General features: G+C 44.4%; 1 protein-coding gene across 1 annotated transcript in view; it reads left to right on the forward strand.

Moving 5' to 3' along the window:
* The window catches only part of RANBP1 (RAN binding protein 1), a 304,446-nt gene extending 287,123 nt beyond the window's left edge, over window positions 1-17,323 (forward strand). Inside the window, exons 6-7 of the mRNA XM_044069784.1 lie at window positions 15,627-15,717; window positions 16,509-17,323. Of these exons, the coding sequence (XP_043925719.1) occupies window positions 15,627-15,717; window positions 16,509-16,709 (292 nt within the window). The 3' untranslated portion in view covers window positions 16,710-17,323. The remainder of the gene's footprint in view (window positions 1-15,626; window positions 15,718-16,508) is intronic.
* The last annotated feature ends 6,016 nt before the right edge of the window (window positions 17,324-23,339 follow it).

Consider the following 23,339-nt stretch of genomic DNA (forward strand, 5'->3'; position numbering starts at 1 on the left):
AACTGTACTTTTTCAGGCCTACATATTTGTATATTAGATTGCCGCCAAAATCTATGTCTATAAAAAAAAATGATGCCTGGCCCACATGTGCAGGCCCCTATTCCTAAAAACAAATTATCAAAATGGCTGAAAATTTAATTACTCTGATCAGGGGTGGCCAACACCCCCCCCCCCCCTTCCTAAGAGGCCTAGGCAAGACATTGATTATGAATCTTCTGAACTGGATTCTATTTTTTCTGACTCTTCTAATGAACAGGATTTGTCTATACCTACTTATGAGGACTCTGATGCAAAAGATTCCATTCCTTCTGCTTCTCCCTCTGAGGATTTTTCTTTTGGGGAAACTTTACATACCTTACTGGAACATTTTCCACTGGGAAAGTCAGGATTTCTCAATCTAAAGAGAGACTTGAGGATTTTCTTTCTCAGCATAGGCCTTTGGCTATACCTCCTGTCCTAGACGTTGTTGCTGTTCTTACAGACTCTAGTATGGCTCCTGATTCTCTGCCTCCGGCTCCTTGTAAGCCTGACTGATACTACAGGATTCCTGACTGCCACAAATTCCTTTTCAAAAATCCTATTGCAGATCCTGAGACTATTTCTCAGGGTCCCAAGGGCATTAAGGCCTCTACTGCCAAAATCCTACCCCTTCTGATAGAGATTCCAGAGCGCTGGATAGATGGGGTAAGAGGGTTTACACTTCTGCAACCTTGGCAATCAGGGCTTAACTGTCAATTTCATATGCTTAAATACCAGCAGCATATCCTGGGACTGCTTAAACAGAAAATGATGATTTCTGACTGTGTGGAAAATAAAGAATTACAGGATTTGTTGCATTCAGTTGAACAAGTTGGAAAACCTACTTTGCAATATAGTTTTGATTCTTTGGAGGCCTCTTGCAGGGCTGCTGTAACTGGCTCTGTGCTAAAAAGGTATGCTTTGCTCAAAGAGCAAACTCTGCCTGATCATGTTAAAGCAAAATTGTTGAATGCTCCTTTACAACAGAACCGTCTCTTCGGTAAATATGCTGAAGAAGTTTTAAAAAAGATGTAAGATAACACTAAATCTGTGCAGACCGTGAAAGATTTCTTACAAGTGCAACCTCCAAGATTTAGTAGGCAATGGCCTACTAAGAACTGTTTTTATTCCAGTTCCTTCCAGAGCCACTCCGGTCAAACCCAGACATTCAAAAGGCTCCAGGTTTCTGCCACAAGGGACTTTTAGAACAAAACAATGGGGTTCCGCCTCCTCCAAATCTGTAAACAAGGCACCTCCCTCTACGGTAAGCAGTCTCAATGACTTCCCTCTACACTTACCAAGCACTTACCTTTCAGGCGCCCCTTTGGGGGGAAAACTGGCACTTCATGTAAGAAACTGGCAACTTATAACCCAGGACAAATGGGTTTTAAATAGTTTCCCAGGGATACAGATTTCATTTCCACACGTTACCAATCCCAAACTGATGGCCAGACTTGCCCCCATATCAGTGGGCAGAGGCCCATAAACAAGTACTTTCTCTCAAGCATGGGAGCTATTCAATTGGTACCAGAAGAGGAAGGGACAAGGTTTCTACTAGAGACTTTTCCTGGTACCCAGATAAGACCATTCATTATGTCCTATCCTGGACCTGTCTACTCTAAACACCTTCCTGGTTATTCCAAAATCCAGGATGCTGACTCTTCACCAGTTACTCCATATGCTAGGCAAAGATGGCTTGCTGGTAACACTAGATTTAAAGGAAGCGCATACCTGCACATCCCAATCAGGGGCTCTTGCAGAAGATAGCTATGCTTCAAAGCAGGCTACATGCACCATCAGTTCTCTGCACTGCCCTTTGCGAATACCCTGGGCGCAGTAGATAAGCCAAAGTGCCTTGCTCCAATCATTGCATTTTACAGGCAAAGAAATATTCAAATATAACCAAACCTGGGCAGTTTAATTCAGGCAGAAAGCCAGGACCTACTTTTGAATCTGGCCTGTGTACAAAGGGTTTTAACTTGTCTGAGGTACACCATAAACGAAAAGAAATCACACCTGGTACCCTGTCAGTAAATTATATTCTTGGAAGCAAGCTTGAATCCAACTTCCCAGATGCCTTTCCTCACACCAGAGAAACATTCATTTGACAACCTACTTCAAACAAGTGACCACAAAAACCCTGCTATCTGCAATACAAGCCTTGGGGTTCATGGCCTCCTGCATTCTTCTAATTCCTTAAAGACTGCATATGAGGAAACTACAATGGTATCTATAAAGCCTATGGTGTCCACATTCTCAGGATCTAGAAGCAATGATTCCTATCATGCCTTGCCTATGCCTAGAGTTCATTTGGTGGGCAGACGCCTGCCACCAGAACAAGGGGCTACCATTCACACTACCCCCTGCTGCCCAAACCCTAACAGACTCATCAGACTATGCATGGGTGGGGGTGGGGGGCTCACCTGACAAGGAAGTGCATTCCCGGCAAATGGGACCCAAGTCAAATGCGCCTGCATATCAAGCAAAAAGACAATGTTAAGTTGTCAATCTCGCCTTCATTCTTGCTTGATGGGTTCGGAGCCGATCCTCTGCACTCGCACTTGCTAAGCTCGAGAGTTTCTTCTACCAGCTCGAGGCAGCCCCATATCCCATGATGCAAGGCGGTAAGTACCCAGATCTCGCTTGCTTCGCTTAGGAGGTCTTCTTTTTACCAGCTCCTGGTGAGTTGTTCACTTTTGTGAGTTTTAAGCCCCTTTTAGTCAAAAAACTTTGTATTGATAGTTTTAAATTTATATTATTCCCTTTCTGACAGAAATTCCCTGTCTCCTTTATTTTTGTTAGTGTATCTTAAACCCTATCCCATCCCCCCCTGTTAGGGTGTGTGTATTGGTTTTGTAGAATACCTTTTGGTATTTTATTTAACTTAATTTTGACTGGTGTGTGTGTGTGTGTTTTTTTCGGCACCATGTCAAAGGAGAGGGTCTCAGGTTTTAAGAAGTGTGACTCGTGCTGTCAGAAGATGTCTCTGACAGACGGTCACACTTCTTGCCTGTATTGTCTGGGCCCTCTTCACCTGCAGGACTCCTGTGCTATTTGTCACTCCTTCAGCCAGAGAGTCCTGCAGTAGAGATATAATAAACTGGTTCTTGGGGTTTCTTAAGCCGGAGGGCTCTCCGCTAAGTCGGCTCCATCAAAACCAGCAAAGTTTCCAAGGCCCAGGCTTCTGTTTCTAAGCCTGCGGCCTCGCCCACTTCGTACTGAGTCGAGATCGCTCCGCTGGAGCCGATTCTGGCTGTCAAAGCGTCGGCACCGATGGCTATCGGTGCCGAACCTATTTTGTCCACTTCGATGTCGGCGCCGATCGGTTCCGACACCCATGTGGCACAGGCATCGGTGTCTGCTCCGACACCGTTACTTTGGTGGCTGTATCGGCTCCGCTGGAGCCGATATCGGCTTCCTGTCGCTCCGGTGAAGTCGGCTCCGACAGGATCTATAATGTCGGCCCGATGGCTCATTCCAGGAAGAGGTCGAGGTCTCCTTCCTTGGAGCCGATACTGTCGGCTCGCCGCGTCTATCGGAAAGGAGCCATCGGAGCCGATCTTCAAGGTCATCCAGGTTGTCAGATCATGACCTAGAGTGGTCAGTAGATTACTCAAGTCACAGGTACTGGCCCAAATGTTACACAGTCCGTCTCAGCAGACGACTGTTGGTCCACACCCCGTTACAGTTCCTCCTTCAACTCTACCCCAGAGTTTGGAGTTGGAGTCTTCGGGCATGGTTACTGCTACGGCTGGAGGACGGATACCCCTTCTGTTCCTTCAGCCTCTACTCTTATCTCCTCTTCCTTAGAGGGATTCGTGGTCGGGCTTCCATGGTTTCCTCCGAGGGTGAGTGGCATCGGACCCTTGTCCGAGCCCGCTCTTCCCTTGGAGCCTCGGCCTTGGTGAGCTCGGCCCGACATCTGCCTCGAGACTTCCCTTCGTGGTCCCGGAGTTCCTAGCTCTTGGAGCGGGTTCTCTCGACCTGCCTGGGAGGGGAGCATTCGAGGTGATGAAGAGTGTACTGGCCACTGGTATCAGTCAGCAGTCTGTTCCCGTGGCTCCTCCCTCTATAGTACCTGTTGACATCTCTGCCACTTCTCTTGCTACAGGACCCAGAGATCCTCCGCCTCAGGTTTCCCCATTGGGAATTTCTCTTCCGAGGATTCTCCTGATGTTTCGGGAGATCCTCCTAGGAAGAGGACTTGTAAGAGGAAGCATGTAGACTCCCCGAGTCGGTCACTTCGGATACTGACTTTGATGAGTCAGAGGGATCCCTAGATCCCTCTCTGAGGATGTCTCCTTCTCAGACATCCTAGAACTTCTGAAACAGAGGGAAACTGGCCCACCAACAATCCCTCTGAGGATGAGTCAGTATACCTAGAGGCGTTTGGATCTCGGCCCTCCACCTCCTGGGTGTCTCCGCCTTCGACCCCTTATGCAGGTTATTGCAAAGCATGGGCAGCTCCTGACTCTGTAGAGCCAGTCCCTAGGAGGCCTTCAAAATTTATCACTGCCCGAGTGACAAACAATTCCTTACCAAGGGTGTCCCGCTGATGCCATGGTGGTGGCTGCGGCCACCAAAAGGAACTTGCAGATCCTTCCGTGCCGCCCATCCTCCTAATAAGGACTCTAGGACCATGGATAGGTACTGCAAGCGGATGTTTTCCTCAGCGACCTTTGCTATGTCGCTGAATTATCTTTGTCACTTCACCAGACTCCAGAGATATCCTGAAGGAGCTGGGAGAAGTAGTTCAGGATCCTACAGCTGCAGGGGCTCAAGAAAGATTGCTTGCAGCTAGGAACCCTCAATTCCATTGCTAACTCCTCCATGCGGCTAATATCTTATGCTGCGGATGGAGCGAGTAGAGCTGCAGGCACAGGTGTGGCTCCTAGACGCCAAGCCTGGATGCGGCTATGTGATTTTGGATCCCTTTAAGGCCCTTCACAAATTCTCCCTTTGATGGGTCAGCTTTGTTTGGCCCTCAGGTGAAGGAAACCTTGACCAGGTGTGAGCAGGACGGCAAGACTCTTTCTGCTGTTGGAGTCCGTTTTTCCACCCCTTCTAGGCCTTATCCCAAAGGACAGAAGGGTGGGAAGATGTGGTTCCGTAAATCCCAAGGAGTCACGCCGGATTCACGTGGTCAGTTTACCCTAGAGGCAGAGGGTCCGAAGAACCAGGGAAACAGGGAGCCTCTCTCTGATAAGCCCTTTCAGCATCCCTGAGGTGTTGCCCGCTGTCCCTCCTTGGAGGCAGTCTGGGAAGATTATCACTGTACCCAGAAGCCTGGCATTCCCTCACTCAAGACAGATGGGTACAGTCGATCATATCCAAGGGTTACATAATTCCTTTCGAGGAAAGTCCTTCCCTCAAGTTCCCTTCCAGATGTACCACCCGGTCTAAGGGAGATTGCAGAGTTAGAAATTGCAAAACTACTGCAAAAAAGAGCCATTCAGCCAGTTACAATAGACCATTCAGAGCCCAGAATCTACTCAAGGTTCTTTTGGTCCCCAAAAGACGGAGACTGGAGACCAATATTGGATCTCAGCAGACTCAACAAGTCTGTCAGGAAGACAAGATTCCGAATGGTCACTCTTCAGTCAATTCTGCCCTTCTTACAGAAGGACAACTGGATGTGCTCAATAGATCTTCAGGATGCGTACTATCACATCAAAATTCACAGACGCTCCAGGAGATTTCTCCGCTGGCTGGGGTCCAGTCACTTCCAGTTCAGAGCCCTGCCCTTTGGTCTCACTACAGCCCCAGAGTGTTCACCAAATGCATGGCAGTGGTCACGGCTCACCTGAGACGTCAAGGATTCCAGGTGTTTCCGTATCTCGACGACTGGCTCCTGTCAGCCACCACCAGGCATCAGCTTATGCAAGCCAGGGATTACACAATAGACCTTTGTTCTCATTTAGGCATCTCAATCAACTTCAAAAGTCATCCTTATCGCCTGCCAGTCTATTACCTTCATAGGCAAACTTAAACACTGTTCGGATGTCAGCTACCCTTACAGAACAAAGAGTTTCAGATATTCAGACTCATGTCAGGATCATTCTGGCCAGCAAGAAAGTACAGGCCAGAATGGTTCTAAAGGTATTAGGTCTCATGGCTGCGGCCATTACTCTTCTTCTCCTGGCACGATTCTACATGCGCCTCCTTCAGTGGATGCTGTTCACACAGTGGTCATACCAGCAACTCCCAATGCGTCACCAGATTCTGGTGACACAAACATGCAAAGAACATCTTGCTTGGTGGATCACATCGCCTCAGGTTCACCAAGGCAGGTGCTTTGTACCTCCGTCCCCGATAGCCACTGTCACCACGGATGCCTCCTGATCGGGTGGGGGTCATTATCAGGGCAGGATGGTTCATGGGACGTGGCAACCGCTCGAGTACCATCTGCACATAAATGTCCTGGAGATGAGAGCAGTGCTTTTAACGTTGCAAGCCCTCAACGACTTTCTTCCCGTAGGGACAATTGCAGTCCACACAGACAACATGTCTGTAGTTTGGTATATCAACAAACAGGGCGGAACCAAGTCCTACCCCTTGTGTCGGCGCTCAGACTATGGCAATGGGCGATCTCCTCTCATCGGTTTCTGGTAGCAACGCATATCCCTGGGAAAACCAACATTATAGCGGACAGATTGAGCAGAGCTATTCTCATGCCTCACAGTGGTCTCTCAAGCAATCTATAGCGGAAGAGATTTTTCTGGAATGGGGTCGTCCATGTTGCGATCTTTTGCTACTCCCAAAACAGCAAATGTCCAGACTTCTTCAGCCTCTTCCCTCTATCAGGCCATCCCCCCAGAGACGCTCTGACCCAGGATTGGCCCCAGGGACTTCTTTATGCCTTTCCTCCATTTCCTCTGATCCCTCAGGTGATCCAGAAAGCTACCGTTTTGAGAGCCAAATTGATTCTCATTGCCCCTTACTGGCCTCGACAAGTTTGGTTCCCGTTCCTCCATCACCTTTTGGTGCAGCCGTGGCATCTGGACCCAGTGCCAGATCTACTGATTCACCAGTCCGGTCAGCTGCACCGGTCAATCCCTTCTCTCAACCTCACAGCATGGTTGCTCCACTTCCTTCCTTAGCCAGGCTTCCTTTGATCTCTAACCCAGTTAGAGACATCATAGTAGCTTCACTAAAATCCTCTACCAGGAGGATTTACACAAGCAAATGGAAACGTTTCTCTTATTGGGCTAAGGCCCAAAATATTGATCCTTTTACTGCCCCTGTTCAGGCAGTTCTGGACTTCTTAGCAGAGATTTTTCATGCAGGCTCCTCTTCTTCCACAGTCAGAGTTCAGTTGGCTGCTATTTCTAATTTTCATGTCGGGATAGCAGATCATAATATTATGTCCCATAGGCTCTGCAGGGCCTTCTTGAAAGGAATTTTCCTACTAAAGCCTCCAATCAGGAATCCTCCTCCTCAGTGGGATCTAAATTTAGTGCTGACATCCTTGATTCTTCCCCCCTTCGAGCCAGCTGTTTCTTGTTCCCTGAAATATCTTTCTTGGAAAACTTTATTCCTAGTGGCTATTACATCTGCCAGGAGGGTGTCTGAACTTCATGCTCTTCGTTCGACCTATTTGATTTTTCACAAAGACAGAGTATCTTTGAGAACTAATCCATCCTTTTTACCTAAGATCGCTTCAAAGAACAATCTGAATCAATCCATTGATCTCCCTGTATTTTTTCCTAACTATTCAGATAGAGCTGAATAAAAGCTACATTATCTTGACGTCCACTGTCAGCTTAGATATTATTTGGACAGAACAAAAAAATTTAGAAAATCTGATCAACTTTTTGTTTCCTATCACGGATAATAAAAAGGCCTTCCTGTTTCTAAAGTGACTTTGTCCAGATGGCTTTCTTGGTCATCACTGAAATTTATACGATCAGGGGAAAACAGCTGTGCTCAAAACCTAAAGCACATTCAACTAGGAGTTTAGCTACTTCTACAGCTTTTCAAGCTAGACTGCCTTTGGACACTATTTGTGTAGCGGCCACTTGGGCCACTCCTCACACTTTTGTTTCCCATTACAAATTGGACTTGGCCTCCAGGGACAGAGCCAGTTTTGGCTCTACAGTCCTCAAGAGTTTGTTCCATTGAGCCACCCAGGATAGAGGTGCTAGGGCCTTGGTCCCATCAAGCAAGAATGAAGGCGAGATTGACAACTTAACATTAAGTTATGTACCTACCATAACGTTCCATGTTAGTTGTCTTCTCTTCCTTCTTTCTTCGACCCTCCCTCCTTCCCCTGGCCTGGACAGACCTTGTATAAGAAACTATTATGCTAAAGACCATTCAGACCTGGTCCTTTTTACATCTGTAAGTTTCTTCTTCCTTTGGGAAGTATTGTATGCTTGGTGCTATTGCCCTTTGTTAACAAACGAGATCTGGGTACTTACCGCCTTGCATCATGGGATATGGGGCTGCCTCGAGCTGGTAGAAGAAACTCTCGAGCTTAGCAAGTGCCGAGTCGGAGCCGAGGGATCGGCTCCGAACCCATCAAGCAAGAAAGAAGGCGAGAGAAGACAACTAACATGGAACGTTATGGTAGGTACATAACTTCTTATTTTAGCTGTACAGAATGCTCCGACCGCCTTCAAGGACCATATTCTTCCGGGACAGTTAATGGTAAAGACTGACACCACTGTTATGTGGTACATAAACAAGCAGGGGGGTACACATTCTTAATCCCTCTGGAGACTAGTCATGGCATTGTGCAACACAGCCCTGAGCTACCAAGAGCATCTACAAGCTCAATTCCTGCCAGAAAAACTAAATACACTGGCAGACTAAAGCAGAACCCTCATGGACCTACACAAGTGGAAACTGGAGCCAAGGATTTTCAACATGTTGACAAGCAAATGGAGGAGCCCAGATATAGCCTCCGCCCAGAACTGTCAATTGGACAAATTTTGCAAAAGGACTGCCCACAGACAAGCTTGGAAAGTGGATGCTCTGTCCTTCAGCTTATGTTTATGCCTTTACTCCTCTGCTCTCCAAAGTACTACTACATATCAAACAAGACAAACCAAGGATGATTCTGATTGCACCAGACTGGCCACGCCAACGCTGGTACCCCCTCTTGCGCATTGTCACTGTTGACCCCATGGCACCTGCCTCAGACTCCTACACTATTGTCTCAGCAGGAGAACTAGATTATGTACCCTCAGCTTCAAACACTGAACCTAGCAGCCTAGCTAATTATCTAATCTCTCCTTTACCATCCCTCAGTAAACCAGTGTTGGATATCATTTTAGAGGCAGGGAGGCCTAGTACTAGAAAATCATATGCTGAAAAATGGAAAAGATTCTGTTCCTGGAACCAGTCTCAAGGGATGAGCACAGCAGTGCCCAATTTACTTCAGATTTTACAATACTTAACTGAGATGCTTCACAAGGGCCCGTCTTTCTCCATCAAAATTCACACCTCAGCCATTTCAGCTCATTATAACACAGAATCTCCTTTCATCTCTCATCCACTGCTCAGGCAGTTCCTCATAGTGGCCAAAAATTTATGGCGAGCAAGGAGAGCTCCAACTCCAGCCTGGGACCTTAACTTAGTATTTGAGAAACTCACTCTTCCTCTTTTCGAGCCAGTTGCTACTGCAGACTTAAAATTCCTTTCTTGGAAAACAGCTTTCCTGTTGGCAATAACTTCAGCAAGAAGGGTGTCTGAATTGCAGGCCCTTATGGCAGTGGAGCCTTTCATCATCTTTGATGTGGACATGGTGTCCCTCAGGATCAATCCCTCCATGCCAAAGGTTATATCCAGTGTGGCCCTTAATCAGTCCATTCATTTGCCAACCTTCTTTCCTTATCCACAGAACAAAGGGGAATGGATTCTGCACTCCTTGGATGTGCACAGACAACTTAAATTCTACTTGGTCAGGACTAAACCTCAAAGGAAATCTGAACTGCTGGTGGCATGTGCTGCAGTGGGGAAGGCCATTAGGTCATTGCCTTCTTTTCTGTTACAGATACCATGGAAAACCTATCCCACAGGGGATCAGACCCCACTCAACCAGGGCTGCATCTACCTCTACAGCCTTTTTCAGAAGCGTCCCTACCAGGGACGTCCTAGAAGCTGCTACCTGGAGTTCTGTACATAGTTTCACCAAGTGTTAGTCTGCCAATTTTCTCCAAATCCAAAGCTGGCTTTGCCACTGCAGTCTTGCAGGGCCTTTATAGCTGGTCCTAATGCTATCTAAATTCCTCCTCCTATCCTTAGCTTTGGGAATCCACTTCAATGTGATGACTGCAACAGTGAAACATGAAGAACATAGTACAGTTGTGTACACGAGTGTACTCACTGTTGCAGTCCTGGTTACCCTCTCTCCAGCCCCCTTAACTTTTTTGGCTATACCTCTACTCTCCTTTTACTATGCTCAAAAGCTTTTTGGTGTATTTGCTTTTTTGTTGGAGGTGTAACCTTGTATATTTATAGATTTAATTGCTTCCCATTAGGGGCCACTTGATGTCTGGGGCAAGAAAAACTGATGTAATGGTGTCGGCTGAATGTTTTATACTCCTAACGTCCTGATGTCACAGCAGAAGGGACAGCAACCAATGCAGGACCCAAGACTTTGTTAATCAGGCCGACTGAGGGCTACTGCAAGCAGATGACCCAAATGTGATGACTGAAAACAGTGAATACACTCCAACATCTACATTTATAATGTGTACACAACTGCACTTTTGCTTAATAAGATCTCCTTTACAGTGAAATTCTTAGCTCATCTGCTGCGTGTGTACTTTCTCCTATGAGTTTTTAATGCCCTCCTTTTAGGATCTGCAATGCTGCTTGCACAGAATGTTTACAAGATGCTGTGCTGTAAACTGGGAGTATTCCATCTTCAGTTTTTCAAGCCCCTCAAGAACACTACTAATTCTGCTTCGAAAACCCCACCTCCGTTCTGTCTCACTTTTGAGATGTCCTGAGTTGGTGGATCCTTTACCCTAATTGTGGGTTGGACAATTCCTTTCTTTGCCTATCCTTTCTTTTGCTGGGTGGAGCAAGAGAGACCATGTGTAGAGGGCAAAGAAAATGGGTTCTATTTCAGCTGCTTCCTAGTATCAAAGAAGGGCTGTTCTTGGAGGCCAGTATTAGATGTCAAAACTTCAAAAATGCTTGAAAGTAGTGGAGACGTTCAGAATGACCACCCCGCCAGGCTGTTAGTTCACTACTACTGGCAGAGGCACGGTTTCAGTGGACGTTGGGAGTGTGTACCTATATGTCCATGTCAGCAGGTGGAAGGTAGAGCAGGAGCACTTTTGGGTTGTCTTGCTTTTCTTTTTGTGATCAAATTGTAGCAACATTGCTCACCCTCCTAAGTACCAAGTGACTGCATATCTTATACCTGGCTGATCACCTAATTCGGGTACTGTCCATGAAAGAAGAGGTACAAAAACGTGCAAGTGAACTCTTGTGTTACTTCAGAAGTCTGAGTTTTTCCACTGTGAAGCAAAGTTAGAACTTTACAAACCTAGGAAGACCTTCACTTTTTTATATACATATTGTGCAGTGGGTTCAGGCACCTAGGCAACGAGACATTTCCCTGTGGTACATTTGACTGGGGACACACGGCTAAAGTGACCTTCAGCTGCAGAGAAGTATGGCTGTTTTCAAATTCCCTGTGGACAAAGAAGAATGTGTTGCCTTACCCACAACTTCAGTAACCAAATACACAGGGGAAAAAACATGTCCATGGTCCCCAAGGGAACATGAAACGGCAGGCAATAATGGCAGGCATCAGCAGGCTGATCAGAGGGCATGTCACTGGCAGTAAAACTGCAGTGCACAATGGGTAGTGCCTTTATAATCTGTGTGTGGACCACTACCCCCTTGAGTATCTAGGGAACATTACCTAAAACACATACTGAAGCATAAATGTGACTACAGTAGCCTGCAAGATTTCCTCTATGCTGTAGCACACTTCTACATGTTGTAGTTGCATAAGTATGTACTGTACACCGAGCACAGCACTCTTTTGCTGCTGCCATGCATTTGGTTATTAAAGCTGTGAGTGACTGTGTGCTTCTTTACCCACAGGAAATTTGCAAACAGCCATACCTGTCTGCAGCTGAATGTCACTTCAGCCATGTGTCCCCAGCCAAATGTACCACAGGGAAATGTCTCACTGCCTAGGCACCTGAACCCATTGTGCAGTAGTCTTCGGTCTTGAACCTCCCCTTTCCAGGGTTTGCTTTCCACATGGACCTCTGCATACTTGTGATACGAGATGTCCACCTGCTCCATTACTAGTTTGTCCTTACTGCGATAAACTACTAGTCACTGCAGTGTGAATGCAAAGTGTCTTTCCAGTTCAGCCTGACTGTCTTGAGGACTAAGTATCCCACTTTTTTGTTTTAAGTTCCCTTTTTTTGTCTTTTAGAAGAGGTTGTTGGGCATAAAGGTTGTATGTCTGTTTGAGTTTTAAGTGCATATATTGTAGAAAGCAAATCCCTGATGACATTTGCATTAATTGCTTGTTTTTGCTTAGTGGAGGAAGCACAATTTCTCCTCTTGACCTCATTGTGGTAGATTTTAACCAGAAGACTTGAGTGGAGATCAAAATCTCGTCAGGGTTGTTGGAAACAGCAAATGCTGCTTCTTATCCTTTCAGTAAAGTCATTGCAGGATGCCCTAATTGAAAATGCTAAATGTCCATGAGCAATGGTACCATGACAACCAAAATATTTTAGGCTTGTGGGTGTCTGGTTTGAGGTGCTTTTACAGCTTTCAGCCTTGGCACTTCTTGACCTGAGATGTGTGGTTATTCCCTTCCTGTGTTTTCCTCCAGAGCCAAAACCCTTAAGCTGGTTTGTCTGGTCACCTCTCTCTCTATGGATTTGATGCAATTTTTGTGATATGATGAAATTGCCTTTTTTGGGCATTAGCATGGTATCTGCCTGCAGCTGACTCCTAATGTGACTATTGCTTCCAAAATCGGAGCCAAGGCATTAAAACAATGGTCTGTTAACTGTCTGATATCTTGCCTTTGAGTCCCAACCTTAAAAAGGAAAAGCAGATAGTTTACCCCTCCCGGCTGCAGCAGGGAATCAAAATCCTGTCTCTCTCTGGTGGATGGACTGATTTTTTTATGTGGACCAGATTTCTTGCCTTCCGGGCTAAGGAGGGTGTCCCCCCGGCTGCAGCAGGGAATCGAAATCCTGCGACTCTGTGGTAGATGGACTGATTTTATGTGGACCAGATTTCTTGTCCTCCTTTGTCATGTTGGGGCCAAGGAGGTTGCTTTGTCCTGGATCTATGTTCAGCCATCTGAGGGAGCTTCCATGGAACAGCTGAGCATCTATCCTTATCCTTCAACCATTCAGCGAACATTCATTTCATTGTGGGAAGTAACTAGTTGGTCACCACTTCCCTGTCTGCCCTTTTCCCCACTGTAGTGTGGTCTCTGAGTTGGTATAGTTGGGGTGTGAAGCCCCACCACCTGGGTGGATTTGAAGTACTGTGGTGGGGCATGTTCGATAGAAGTTCCATTCAATGGCTGAACATAGGTTCTCATTTACAATGGAGACAAACGGGATCTCTCTGAGGAGGTAGACACTCGTATGGTTAAAAGCCTTCAAGTTGAAAGCTGTGAATGAATGTGATGTAGATGAGGTATAGTAGGTTGTATTTTACTAGAGCCAAAACCTTTAATCCCCATAACCCAAAGTCCTGGAAGTATGTGTTCACATTCAACATGGACTCTGGCAGAGTATGTTGGCTTCATCCAAGAACCCTATTCTCAATGACTAGGCAAGATTGATTAATTGACAAGAGTTGGAAGTATGTTTACTTTTCTGCCAGCCTGACCTTTCAAGTCTTCGAACACCACACTTAGATGCTGAAGTTCCAGAGGACCCTTCTATTCCAAATTAAAGACCAGGCCATGGGAGATGTTGGATTCATGCAGTCTCTCCTCTGAGCTTAACAGACATTCTTATCAAGTGTAGGTGTAAAAGTGGATGTATCATGCAGAGTGCAGCCCTAAGGAGATTCCTTGTTGAGGAGACGTACCCTGCCAGAGCATGTAAAATCACAGCTTTTCATGTACTGCTACAAAAGGAGCTGCTGTTTGAACTCTTGGATGAACAGGAGCTGTGAAAGTGTCTGAAAAGGAGGGTACCATGTAGTAAAGTCCATGTTACTGGACCAAAGTCAGTGGAGGGGATTTTTGCTACTGTAAAACAGATGCATAAAAAATCTGCAGTAATACCCATATTCGTGCTGGCATGCCCACTTCCTGCATCTCCTTGGTGATCTGGGAGTTTTAATAGGCCTAGACCCCCACAGTTGTCACACCTGTGACATGGCTTGGTGGGCTCACTAGAGGGGGCTAAGGGTTTGAAGGGCAGAACTCAAGAGAAAAATATATCCAGGAAACAATAGCTATAGTCTTGAGCATAAAAGCTGTCAAGCAAACCTGGTAGCCAGAGATTTTTTCCTTCCTTAATGGGCAGCAGTACAGTGATGTGGTACTTTGAGAAGCAGGTTGAAGCTGCTCTTGCCTCCTGTGCAGGCTTGCTGTGGAGGTGATACTTGGCCCATGAGTCTGGTTTAACCAGCAGGGCATCTTGTATCATTACTCAGGGGAAGTTCCCTTAGACTTTTGAGCAGGACAGTGTCCCACCCCCATGATTATCCATCCCACTGAACGGGGATGTATTTCTGGGTTTGGTACACAAGTGGTGGTAGTCATTTTGTTTCTGCAGAAAACAAGGGGGAAAAAACTTACACCGTGGCACCAACCACAGTACAATGGCCAATAAATGCTGCCTCAAGTTGGATATGTTTTTCTCTGTCTGTTAGCCCATACTCCTAGGTAGTAGAGAAAAAGCAATCTTCAGAGGCACTGTTGTGAACTTGATATATGGAAGTTTCTGTAGACTGAGGATTGTTGCACAAGTGGACACCTGATTTTTGTGGCTTGACATTCTTCAGTGTGATTGGTCCACCATAGGCAAACTTTTTACTGTGGTTTAGGAATCTTTCAGAGGTGAATAATGTTGCTAGGAAAAGTCACTAGAAAGTGTACTGTTTAAGGTTCATCGTAAATTGGATGCTTATCAGGCAAAGATGCCTCTGTTCAGCTTAAATTGGATTCTTCCCTTGGTTGATGGAGTTCAAATATCAGAGCAACGGCATGTATTATTGCATACTTTCCTTAGTTGCCAGAAAAGGCAGGAGCTAAAGACCCACTTCAGTCCTATCCAAGCTGAACAAGTTTTCATTAACCATCTGGCTCTCCTTCCTGTCCTTTGACCCAGACCTTTCTTCATACTCCAGGTGACCATTAGCATGCTTCATGTTTGTCTGCAGCGCTCACAGAAAACAGCTAAGGTTTGTATGTTGGATGGAGCACTTCCATTTGTCTTCCTTGCCTTTTAGTCTTATTACTGCTCCCAGCGTGTGTATGAAATTTTCTGTTTTGCCCACACTGGTGTTAAGCATGCACTTCTTTGGGTAGCTTAATGTAGGATAGTTCTCTGGAAGAATAACTGGAGATTTTCAGGTTTTGTAGCTCTTTCGTCTGATCAGCTTAATGATCTCTGCTTCTTGTCATGCCAATTGTCATCCTGCAGGGCTGCGCTAACAAACTACTGTGGTAGTCTAGCTGCAGAGAGGCTATTGAAATTTACACGTGCAAATAGTGTAACAGGAACTGTTCCAAAAGTAAGCAAGAGTCTAGCTTACGTAGTCCCTGTTGAAGTCTGCAAGTGTGGAACACCACCAGAAAAATTTTATTAGTGTTGACTTTTTTTTTAAACGTTTATGTAAATAGCCCTTGATGTGCTAAGTGTTAAGACCATTTGTGTCGTGACACAAATAGGTTCATATGTAGTTACCATGCAGTCCAGGCAACCCTTGGAGCCTACCATTATCTCCCACATAACCCAGAGCACTGTCTAGTTATCTGAGTTGCTGAGATTTAAGATGAGAGGACGCTGAGGGGAAGCAGCTTGTCAACACCTCATGGTCCTTATCTTCTACACCAAGTGATAACAGGCAATAAATGTATTTTATAGCCTCTTAATATTTATCTGTGCCTTCTGCCACTGGCTTATCAGATAGCAGACTTGCCTTTGATTCTGGAAGATGTTGTAGGTTCTATTCCTCCACCAGAGCTTTGATTATTTTTCCCATTACTGACGCTGCATGGCAGCATGGGTGTTGGAGGTGCTGCACTTGAGTGTGGCATCCTTCAAGTGTGAGACGGTCCCCATCTGCTAGAGTTTGTGGTAGTTCAAAAGGATGTAAAGGAGCCCACTGCACTCCAGTGTTCATTGGAATTTCCTACATTTGTTGATGTGGCTGTCAGTATCTTTATTTGCAATTTCTGTACTGGTCTGTGTTCTATTTGCCACCTTCACATGGAGTAGTAATTGTTTTATAGTAGTCCCATGTCATGGGGTATCTACCATTCTTGCTTTGGCTTATTTTTTCATATGCTTAAGTAATTTAAGGATTTGGTACTTGCCAAATTATTTAATAGCGGTACTCATTTGTCATTTTGTTTTCTTCTAGGTACAAATATTAATGCTGAGAAAATTACTGAAAAGTTAGAAGCCCTTTCAGTGAAAGAGAACAAAGGGGAGAAGGAAGAGAAAAAGGAAGAGAGCACAGTTTCTGAGAATAAGGAGTCTGAGAAAAGTGAAGAGAAATAAATTTACTTTTAGGGCATGTGTTCTCTTGTGTATACCTTTTTTATTTACAGTGGACTTCAAAGCAAAAACTGGATTTGGATATCAGGTCCTTTTTTCTAAACTTTTCACTCGGAGATCTGCAGAAAAATTCCACTCCCATGGTCTTGAACGTGTACTGTGTTGTAAAGAAAATAGAATTTAAATTGTCTGCGTGAACAGAACCATTGTTTGCAGTCAGAAAAAAAAAAGATGTGCAGAACAGCAGAAGAGGGAGGGATAATGCCATATAAATTGTACATTGAATAGGCTTGTAATAGCAGTTACCAACAGTGGTATGTATTTCCACATGTACATCAGACCCGCCCTCGGAGCCTTTGGGAATCTGTTTTTGAGTAGTAGTATTTACACCAGCATTATGCAGGGTGTTCGCAGTTGATGCGAGTTGGCTCATTGAGAGCTTTTTTTGGGACAGGACATTCAAGTACTTTGAAAGAATGGCTAGGCTTGAAAGAACAAATGGGGACTTATAGTTCTGGTCTCCAGTTTGTAGGATTTTTGTTTTCTTGGACATAATTATCCTATTGTTTTGCTGGGCGGAGATTAAAAATTAAAAGTGCAGAAAAAGGCAGCTGGAACTATTGATTTAATTGTATTCATTATCCTTAGTATTGTGATACTTCATCAAAAATGTAAAGGAAGAATATATCTTAATGCGTTGTTACACCAGACTCTGTTGGGATTTGACATTTAATGGCAAGACCAGTGTGGAGAGAAGTATAATGTGCATGCTGATGCTGGCACGTCAACAGTGTGAGCATAAGTGCTTTGTTTTTAGGTTTCATAGTTAAATTACTAGGCATGTGGTGTAGAACGCCATTAGCCTAGTCCAGTTTCCCGACTACCCCAAACCACTGTCTGGTTAAGTTACTTGGTCAAAGTCAAAAGTAGGCAAATGAAGGCTGAGGGAATCAAACTGTGTACCTACAGTAAGTGGCTTGCTAATGGCTCATAGCCTTAATCCTTTATGCTGCCAGACACTTTTTTTTTTTTGCATGTTTGGGGATGCTGTTTTCTACAGGCAATGTGCTTACCTCAGTAGTTCAGCGAAATTTAGTCTGATTAGTGACCTAGAAAGCCACTTGGAGAAATGTTTGTGGCCAGAGTATCTCATTGCTGCTTTTGTGTTCAAAGCTGGCATTGCATGGAACATTGTCAGTTGATAAACTGTCTTGTTTTGTGACTGGTATTTAAGAGATCTAAAGGGTCTTCCAGGATTCAGTTGAATGTATAAGATTTATTCCAATTAATTCCAGAATTTAAAAAGTGTCATTGACTGCTTTAGCAAGAAGTTTTGTATTGTCTGGCATATTTTTTTTTTTTTTGCAAAATTGAATTAGTCTGTTTTTGAAAGTATGCATTTCTGTTTTTGTATTTTTTGTTGACATCTTGCCCCAGATATGTCTTAAATGATAAGTATTGTGAACTACTTTTAGTGGAGCAAATTCTGATTGTAGCTTATTCTAGGGGAGATATGTCTGTGTGTTGTCCATAATTTCTAAAATGCCTTTCCACTGAGACGTTGAGAGCATTAACATCTGTTCGCAGAAGGCAGTGCATTTTCAGTGGTAAGCGAATGAGGATGGCACAGAACAGACTACTGTTTGAGAATATCCCAATTAAAGGGCAGACAGAGTGGACCCACACTGCAGCAGTATTCCATATCATTGGGTTTTGTACTTGGCTTAGCTTGAAGACTGATGTCCAGACATCTGGCCTGACTTCCAGTGTGTTCACATGTATTCCCTGCTTAAGCGCAACACTTGACTTGTGTTGTGTACGAGGAGGAGATGCTGCTCGGCAGCAAAAAAAAAATAAATCTCTCCAGTCTGTCCTCACTCAGTCATTGCTCTCCAAGGGATTCCAGAAAAGTCGAGTGCCCATTGTATTGTTTTGGTGAGAATTAGTTGTTAATGGATATTCTTTGTAACTAATATAGCTGTTTGGACTTGATTTAAAGTTTGAGATTTAGCATCTGCAGAATTTTATGCCTGACATATCTGGTAAAACATTCGAACAGGTTGACTTGAGGAAGGCTAGATGCTTTGGCACAAGTCAGATGCCCCCCAACTGAGCTCATTACCTGGGGAAGTTTTTAAAACAAAAATGTATATATGGCCATTTTGTGCCACTGGGGCAGAGAGCATCAACGTGTAGAGACCTTGTCAGTTTGCAGTTGTCTGCAATCTCTAGTCCTGCTGAGGATCTGTGTTGTGCTTCCCCAGCCCAGCATCTCTCAAAAGCAGAGTCCCTACCCATCCTGAGAGCTGTTTACATTTTAATCTTTTCTGCATTTGCTTCAGCCGTCAGCGAACATTCTTTTCCACTTCAAGTGGATACAGGATACCAGACTTCTTTTAATCACATCTTAATCATGCAAGCTTTTCTGAAATTGACTGACAATTTGCTAAGCTGGCTGAAGTTGCACCTTCTATTGAAAGAACTGATCTGACATCAGAGGTCCTAGTGTCTGTACTTTGGCTTTAGATGTAGGACGTTTGCACAGGGAGTACCTTGTGACATAGCTTCTTCCTCTGCTTAAATGGCCATGCTAAGTATTTAAGATATTGAAGCAGTGTTTTAAGGCTCCCTTCCAGAAGGCATCGCCTTGAGTGATGACTTGAATCTTACATGGAACACTTAAGTTGGGCATTGTTTCTCTCTCTCTATGAAGAGATATAAGGAGCTGGGAGGCATATCCCTTGTGGTGGTACTTCCTGTATTTGAAAGTCTGTGTTGTCATCCTTGAAATGCTCTCTGCCACCAGCTCAGAAATAGCTAGACAGATGAAAGGCTATAGGGGTCCTGTGTAGGAATAACCCAGTGGCAGCTAAGGTGATAATTTTCCTGAAGGTTACCAGGAGTTCTGAGCTGGCTGTTAAGCTTACATAAAATTCCCTACAAGCAAGGGAAGCCAGGTGTTTTACTGTGTCTACAAGAAGGTAAATTCTTCAGTCAGTCCTGCTTAGAATGGTTTAAGGACCATATTACATACCGTGGTGAAATATGATAGATGTGTACAACTTCTTTTGAAACATTGTTTGGTTACTCTGGACCACCACTGGATGTTGAAGGAAAGTTGTTAACGTACCGTCTTGTTTTGTGTGTAAATTGCCACATTATGTGGTAAAGACCGATAGAGAATATTTTTAATTCTAAATAGACATGTTTACTGCACTATGGATCATTTCCCTTGTGGAAAGAATGGGTCTGTATTAAATGCATTTGTGTGACATGAAAAAACGCTTAGAAAGTAGCTTTAATGCTGAACTGGTTTAATTGCTGCAACTGTGTATTGAAGACTGTCTCCGATTAAATCCAAAGACTGATTTTTAACAAACTGGTAGAAATGTGCAAGCCCAAATATGCAAAAATGTTGTATTCCCTTCAGGTTGAATGGGAAGACAAATTGGAGGTTTTATGTAAAGGCAGAAATCAGCTTGTGTCAAGTGTGAAAGTAAACTTGTGTTTAAAGCATGTTTATATCTGTGATTATAGAAATTTTTGCAGTATATTGGTTAGAAGCGTATACCCTGTTAAAGGCTTTTCACAATCTGTGTAATGTTTGCTTGGGGTCAGAGTAGATCACCTGTTCAGTTGTGGTAGGTTCAACCAGAAGGGAGAAGAGGCCGGTGCACCTTGGGAGTTCAAAGGATGCTGTAGACTTTGGTATCTGTGGTGTGGGAATTTTGCAGGCCTCTACTTTGACACCTACTTGGTACAAGTCTCTGGCATGTGTGCCAAGCCATGGGTGTGTGTGTGCATCCTACTAAACTGGAACCAATCATGCATTGCTGTGGACATTTCTCCTCTTGTCTTTTTTGTTCGTTTGCAAAACGGATGTGGGTCAAAGGTAGAGGCCAGCACCTGCCTGTAAATGGTGAACTTCAAAGTGGTCACCATCCCCAAAAAATCATTTGGAGGCATCAGAGACTTAGATATGCAGTCTTGCCTCAACAGAATTTGGTTGGGCTGTCCTTCCATCTGCCCCTACCTGTCACTTTCAGTATTCAAGACTGCCCCAGGGTTTGATTATTATATATTTTATTTATATATATATATATATATAATCTATATAATGTGTGTGTGTGTATAAAATATATCTTTTTTTTTACTCATTCCCTCCACTATAGCCATTACTCCCAGTGTGTGTGGTTTAAGCCTTTAAATAAAACTGTAAGGTGATAAAACTTAATACTCATTGATAGAGGTCAATTTTCAGTAGTTTGCCATCTATGCTTCAAGATAAAGTATTCTGATACCTTGTATATAGCATAGTTTTGCAATTAATGCAAGTATGAGAAGCAATATTTGATGCCTAGAGGCACAGTAGGGGGTAACTGCAGAAATGCCTGGAGGCACACTTGGCTGTAATGGGTTTTAGGGATACCAGAACATCTAGCTATTCCCCAGTACCCAAACAGCACAGCGGGCTATGTAATCATTCTCTGCCTTTTTCCAGTGCCATTTGAGACTTCTGTTCCCAAGTGTTTTGGAGGTTTATTCTGGACCTTTCAAACCTCGACAGATAACCTCCTACTTTCAGAAGTCAAAATGCTGACCCTGCACAAGCTTTTACCATTGATTCGCTTTGCAGACTTGATGTTGATCCTGTGACTGAAGGATGCCTTGTTGCATCCCTCCATAGTTCAGAGGAATAGACGGTTCCTAATTTTCAAGGCAGAGGTTTCCCGTTTTGTGTACTTTCTTCCCCTTTGGATTTGTCCACTGTACCCAGTTGTTAATAAAATGACTGGAGCCTGTAATATCCATTTACACAACAAAGGAAGTGCATATCTACTCTTATCTTGATTGCTTCTTCCCAGTAAGAGATTGAGCATGATAAAAATTACTGTGCAGTTTGTAGAAAGTGTTCTCCCAAGTGTTCAGGATTTCCAGCTGACCCCAGCTAGATGCAGGAGTTCCTGCATGCTACTGTGGATGCTTGGTGGGACTTCCTGCTTCAAAACAAGATCTTATTAATTTCTTGATTTCTGCAAGAATAATAGTTTCCCCGGCATCCTCACCAGGGAGATCCTCGTGTGTGGGCTACATGTAATTTTATTGGTTTTCCTGGTCACACTACACCTTGTGCGCCTCAGGAGCATTTTGGAACAGGTAATGACAGCATCCCCTATCCCTTCAAACCAGCATCTCACTGCTTCTTTGTGTAAGGAAGTGAATTGCATGGTGGACAGAGCATCCTCTTGAACAAGGGAATTCCCTTCATAATTTGACTGGGCCCTAAGTTCTCAAGATTCCTATACCACTACTTGAGCTTGTACAGGGGATTTGAGGGTCCAAGGGGCTTGGAACATGTAGTTGAGAGAACACAAATATAAGAGGATTATCTTAGCCTTCAGGACATTCCAGTACATGTGGTTGCCAGACCATTTTTCTGTCGGAACAGCCAACATCATGGCTGTGTAGCACATAAAACAAGTTGGGAGATGCCTACAGCCTGTGCAGGCTGGCTATGCAGGTGTGGGAGGTAGCTGAGGGTACAGGGAGTTGACACCTTTAGCCAAGTACCTTCCAGACGAAACAGCAGCTTTGCAGACAAAGCATGCCAACATTGGATCCACAAAGTAAATGCTAAAGGGTGATATTCTTGCAGCTTCTCTAAAAGTCCGGTGTCCTAAAAGTACATTTCACTTCTCTAAAAAAGTTAGGTCTGAAAATTGTGCATCAGTATGCCATTAAGAGAGGCATAGAAGGCAGTCCGCATCTCTTGGGCAGGTCTGTTTCTGTATGCTTTCCCACCTTCCCTTACTTTCACGGTACTGCAGTAAGCAATTGCAGCCTTCTGCCCACTGTCTTGCTTGTTCTCCCTCCTGCTAAATCTTGCCGGAGGAGGGGGGGGGCTTAGTTCCCAGAGCATCTAGATCTGTCTGAGTAGTGGGTCAGTTATGCTTTCTAATTTGAGGACCTTTTAAGACTAACAGAATGGATGATTGTGTTCTCATCCATATCAGCAACTTTCAGACTACATGTTAAGGGAAGCTGGAAAACCCAGTACCAGGAAAATCTTGTATAGCAAAATGGAAAAGGTGTTTCCACTGTTGCCTTAAGAGGACAGTAAGGGGAGGTGCAATTGTGTATAGTCTTCACCTACCTGTCAGAGAAGGCTTAAACTATGCATCTCTAAAGGTGCATGTCTCAGCAATACCTGCCTCTGTTCTCAACTCCCTGTGAAATGGTTCTGAAGGAGGTGCACAACCCAAGACCTCACAGAAAAGAATGACCTCCCTGACCCCAGTTCAGCGCTAGAAAAGCTAACTCCTATATGGAGCCAGAGGACATGGCAAATCTGCTGGCCGAAGTTTTATCCATTACCTAAATACCCCACACAATTTGTCTGTAGGTAGCAGGTCCTCTTGTGTGCTCGCCTGATACAAAGAACACTGCTTTCATGGGCTCAGACGATATCACAGGATAACTTCTGAATACCTAAAACCACAATAAAGGAAGGTGCAAACCAATACTGATGAACAAAAAGTGCACCAAGACCTCAGCGAAAGTGCAGTTTATTCAAAGTGTAATGAAACGTGGAGGTTTATATTAACTGCGTATGCTGCTATTTTGTGTATTGGT

This window comes from Protopterus annectens, chromosome 4.part0 (genome assembly GCF_019279795.1).
Source record: "Protopterus annectens isolate FY-2018-M chromosome 4.part0, PAN1.0, whole genome shotgun sequence".
Classification (NCBI taxonomy): domain Eukaryota; kingdom Metazoa; phylum Chordata; order Ceratodontiformes; family Protopteridae; genus Protopterus; species Protopterus annectens.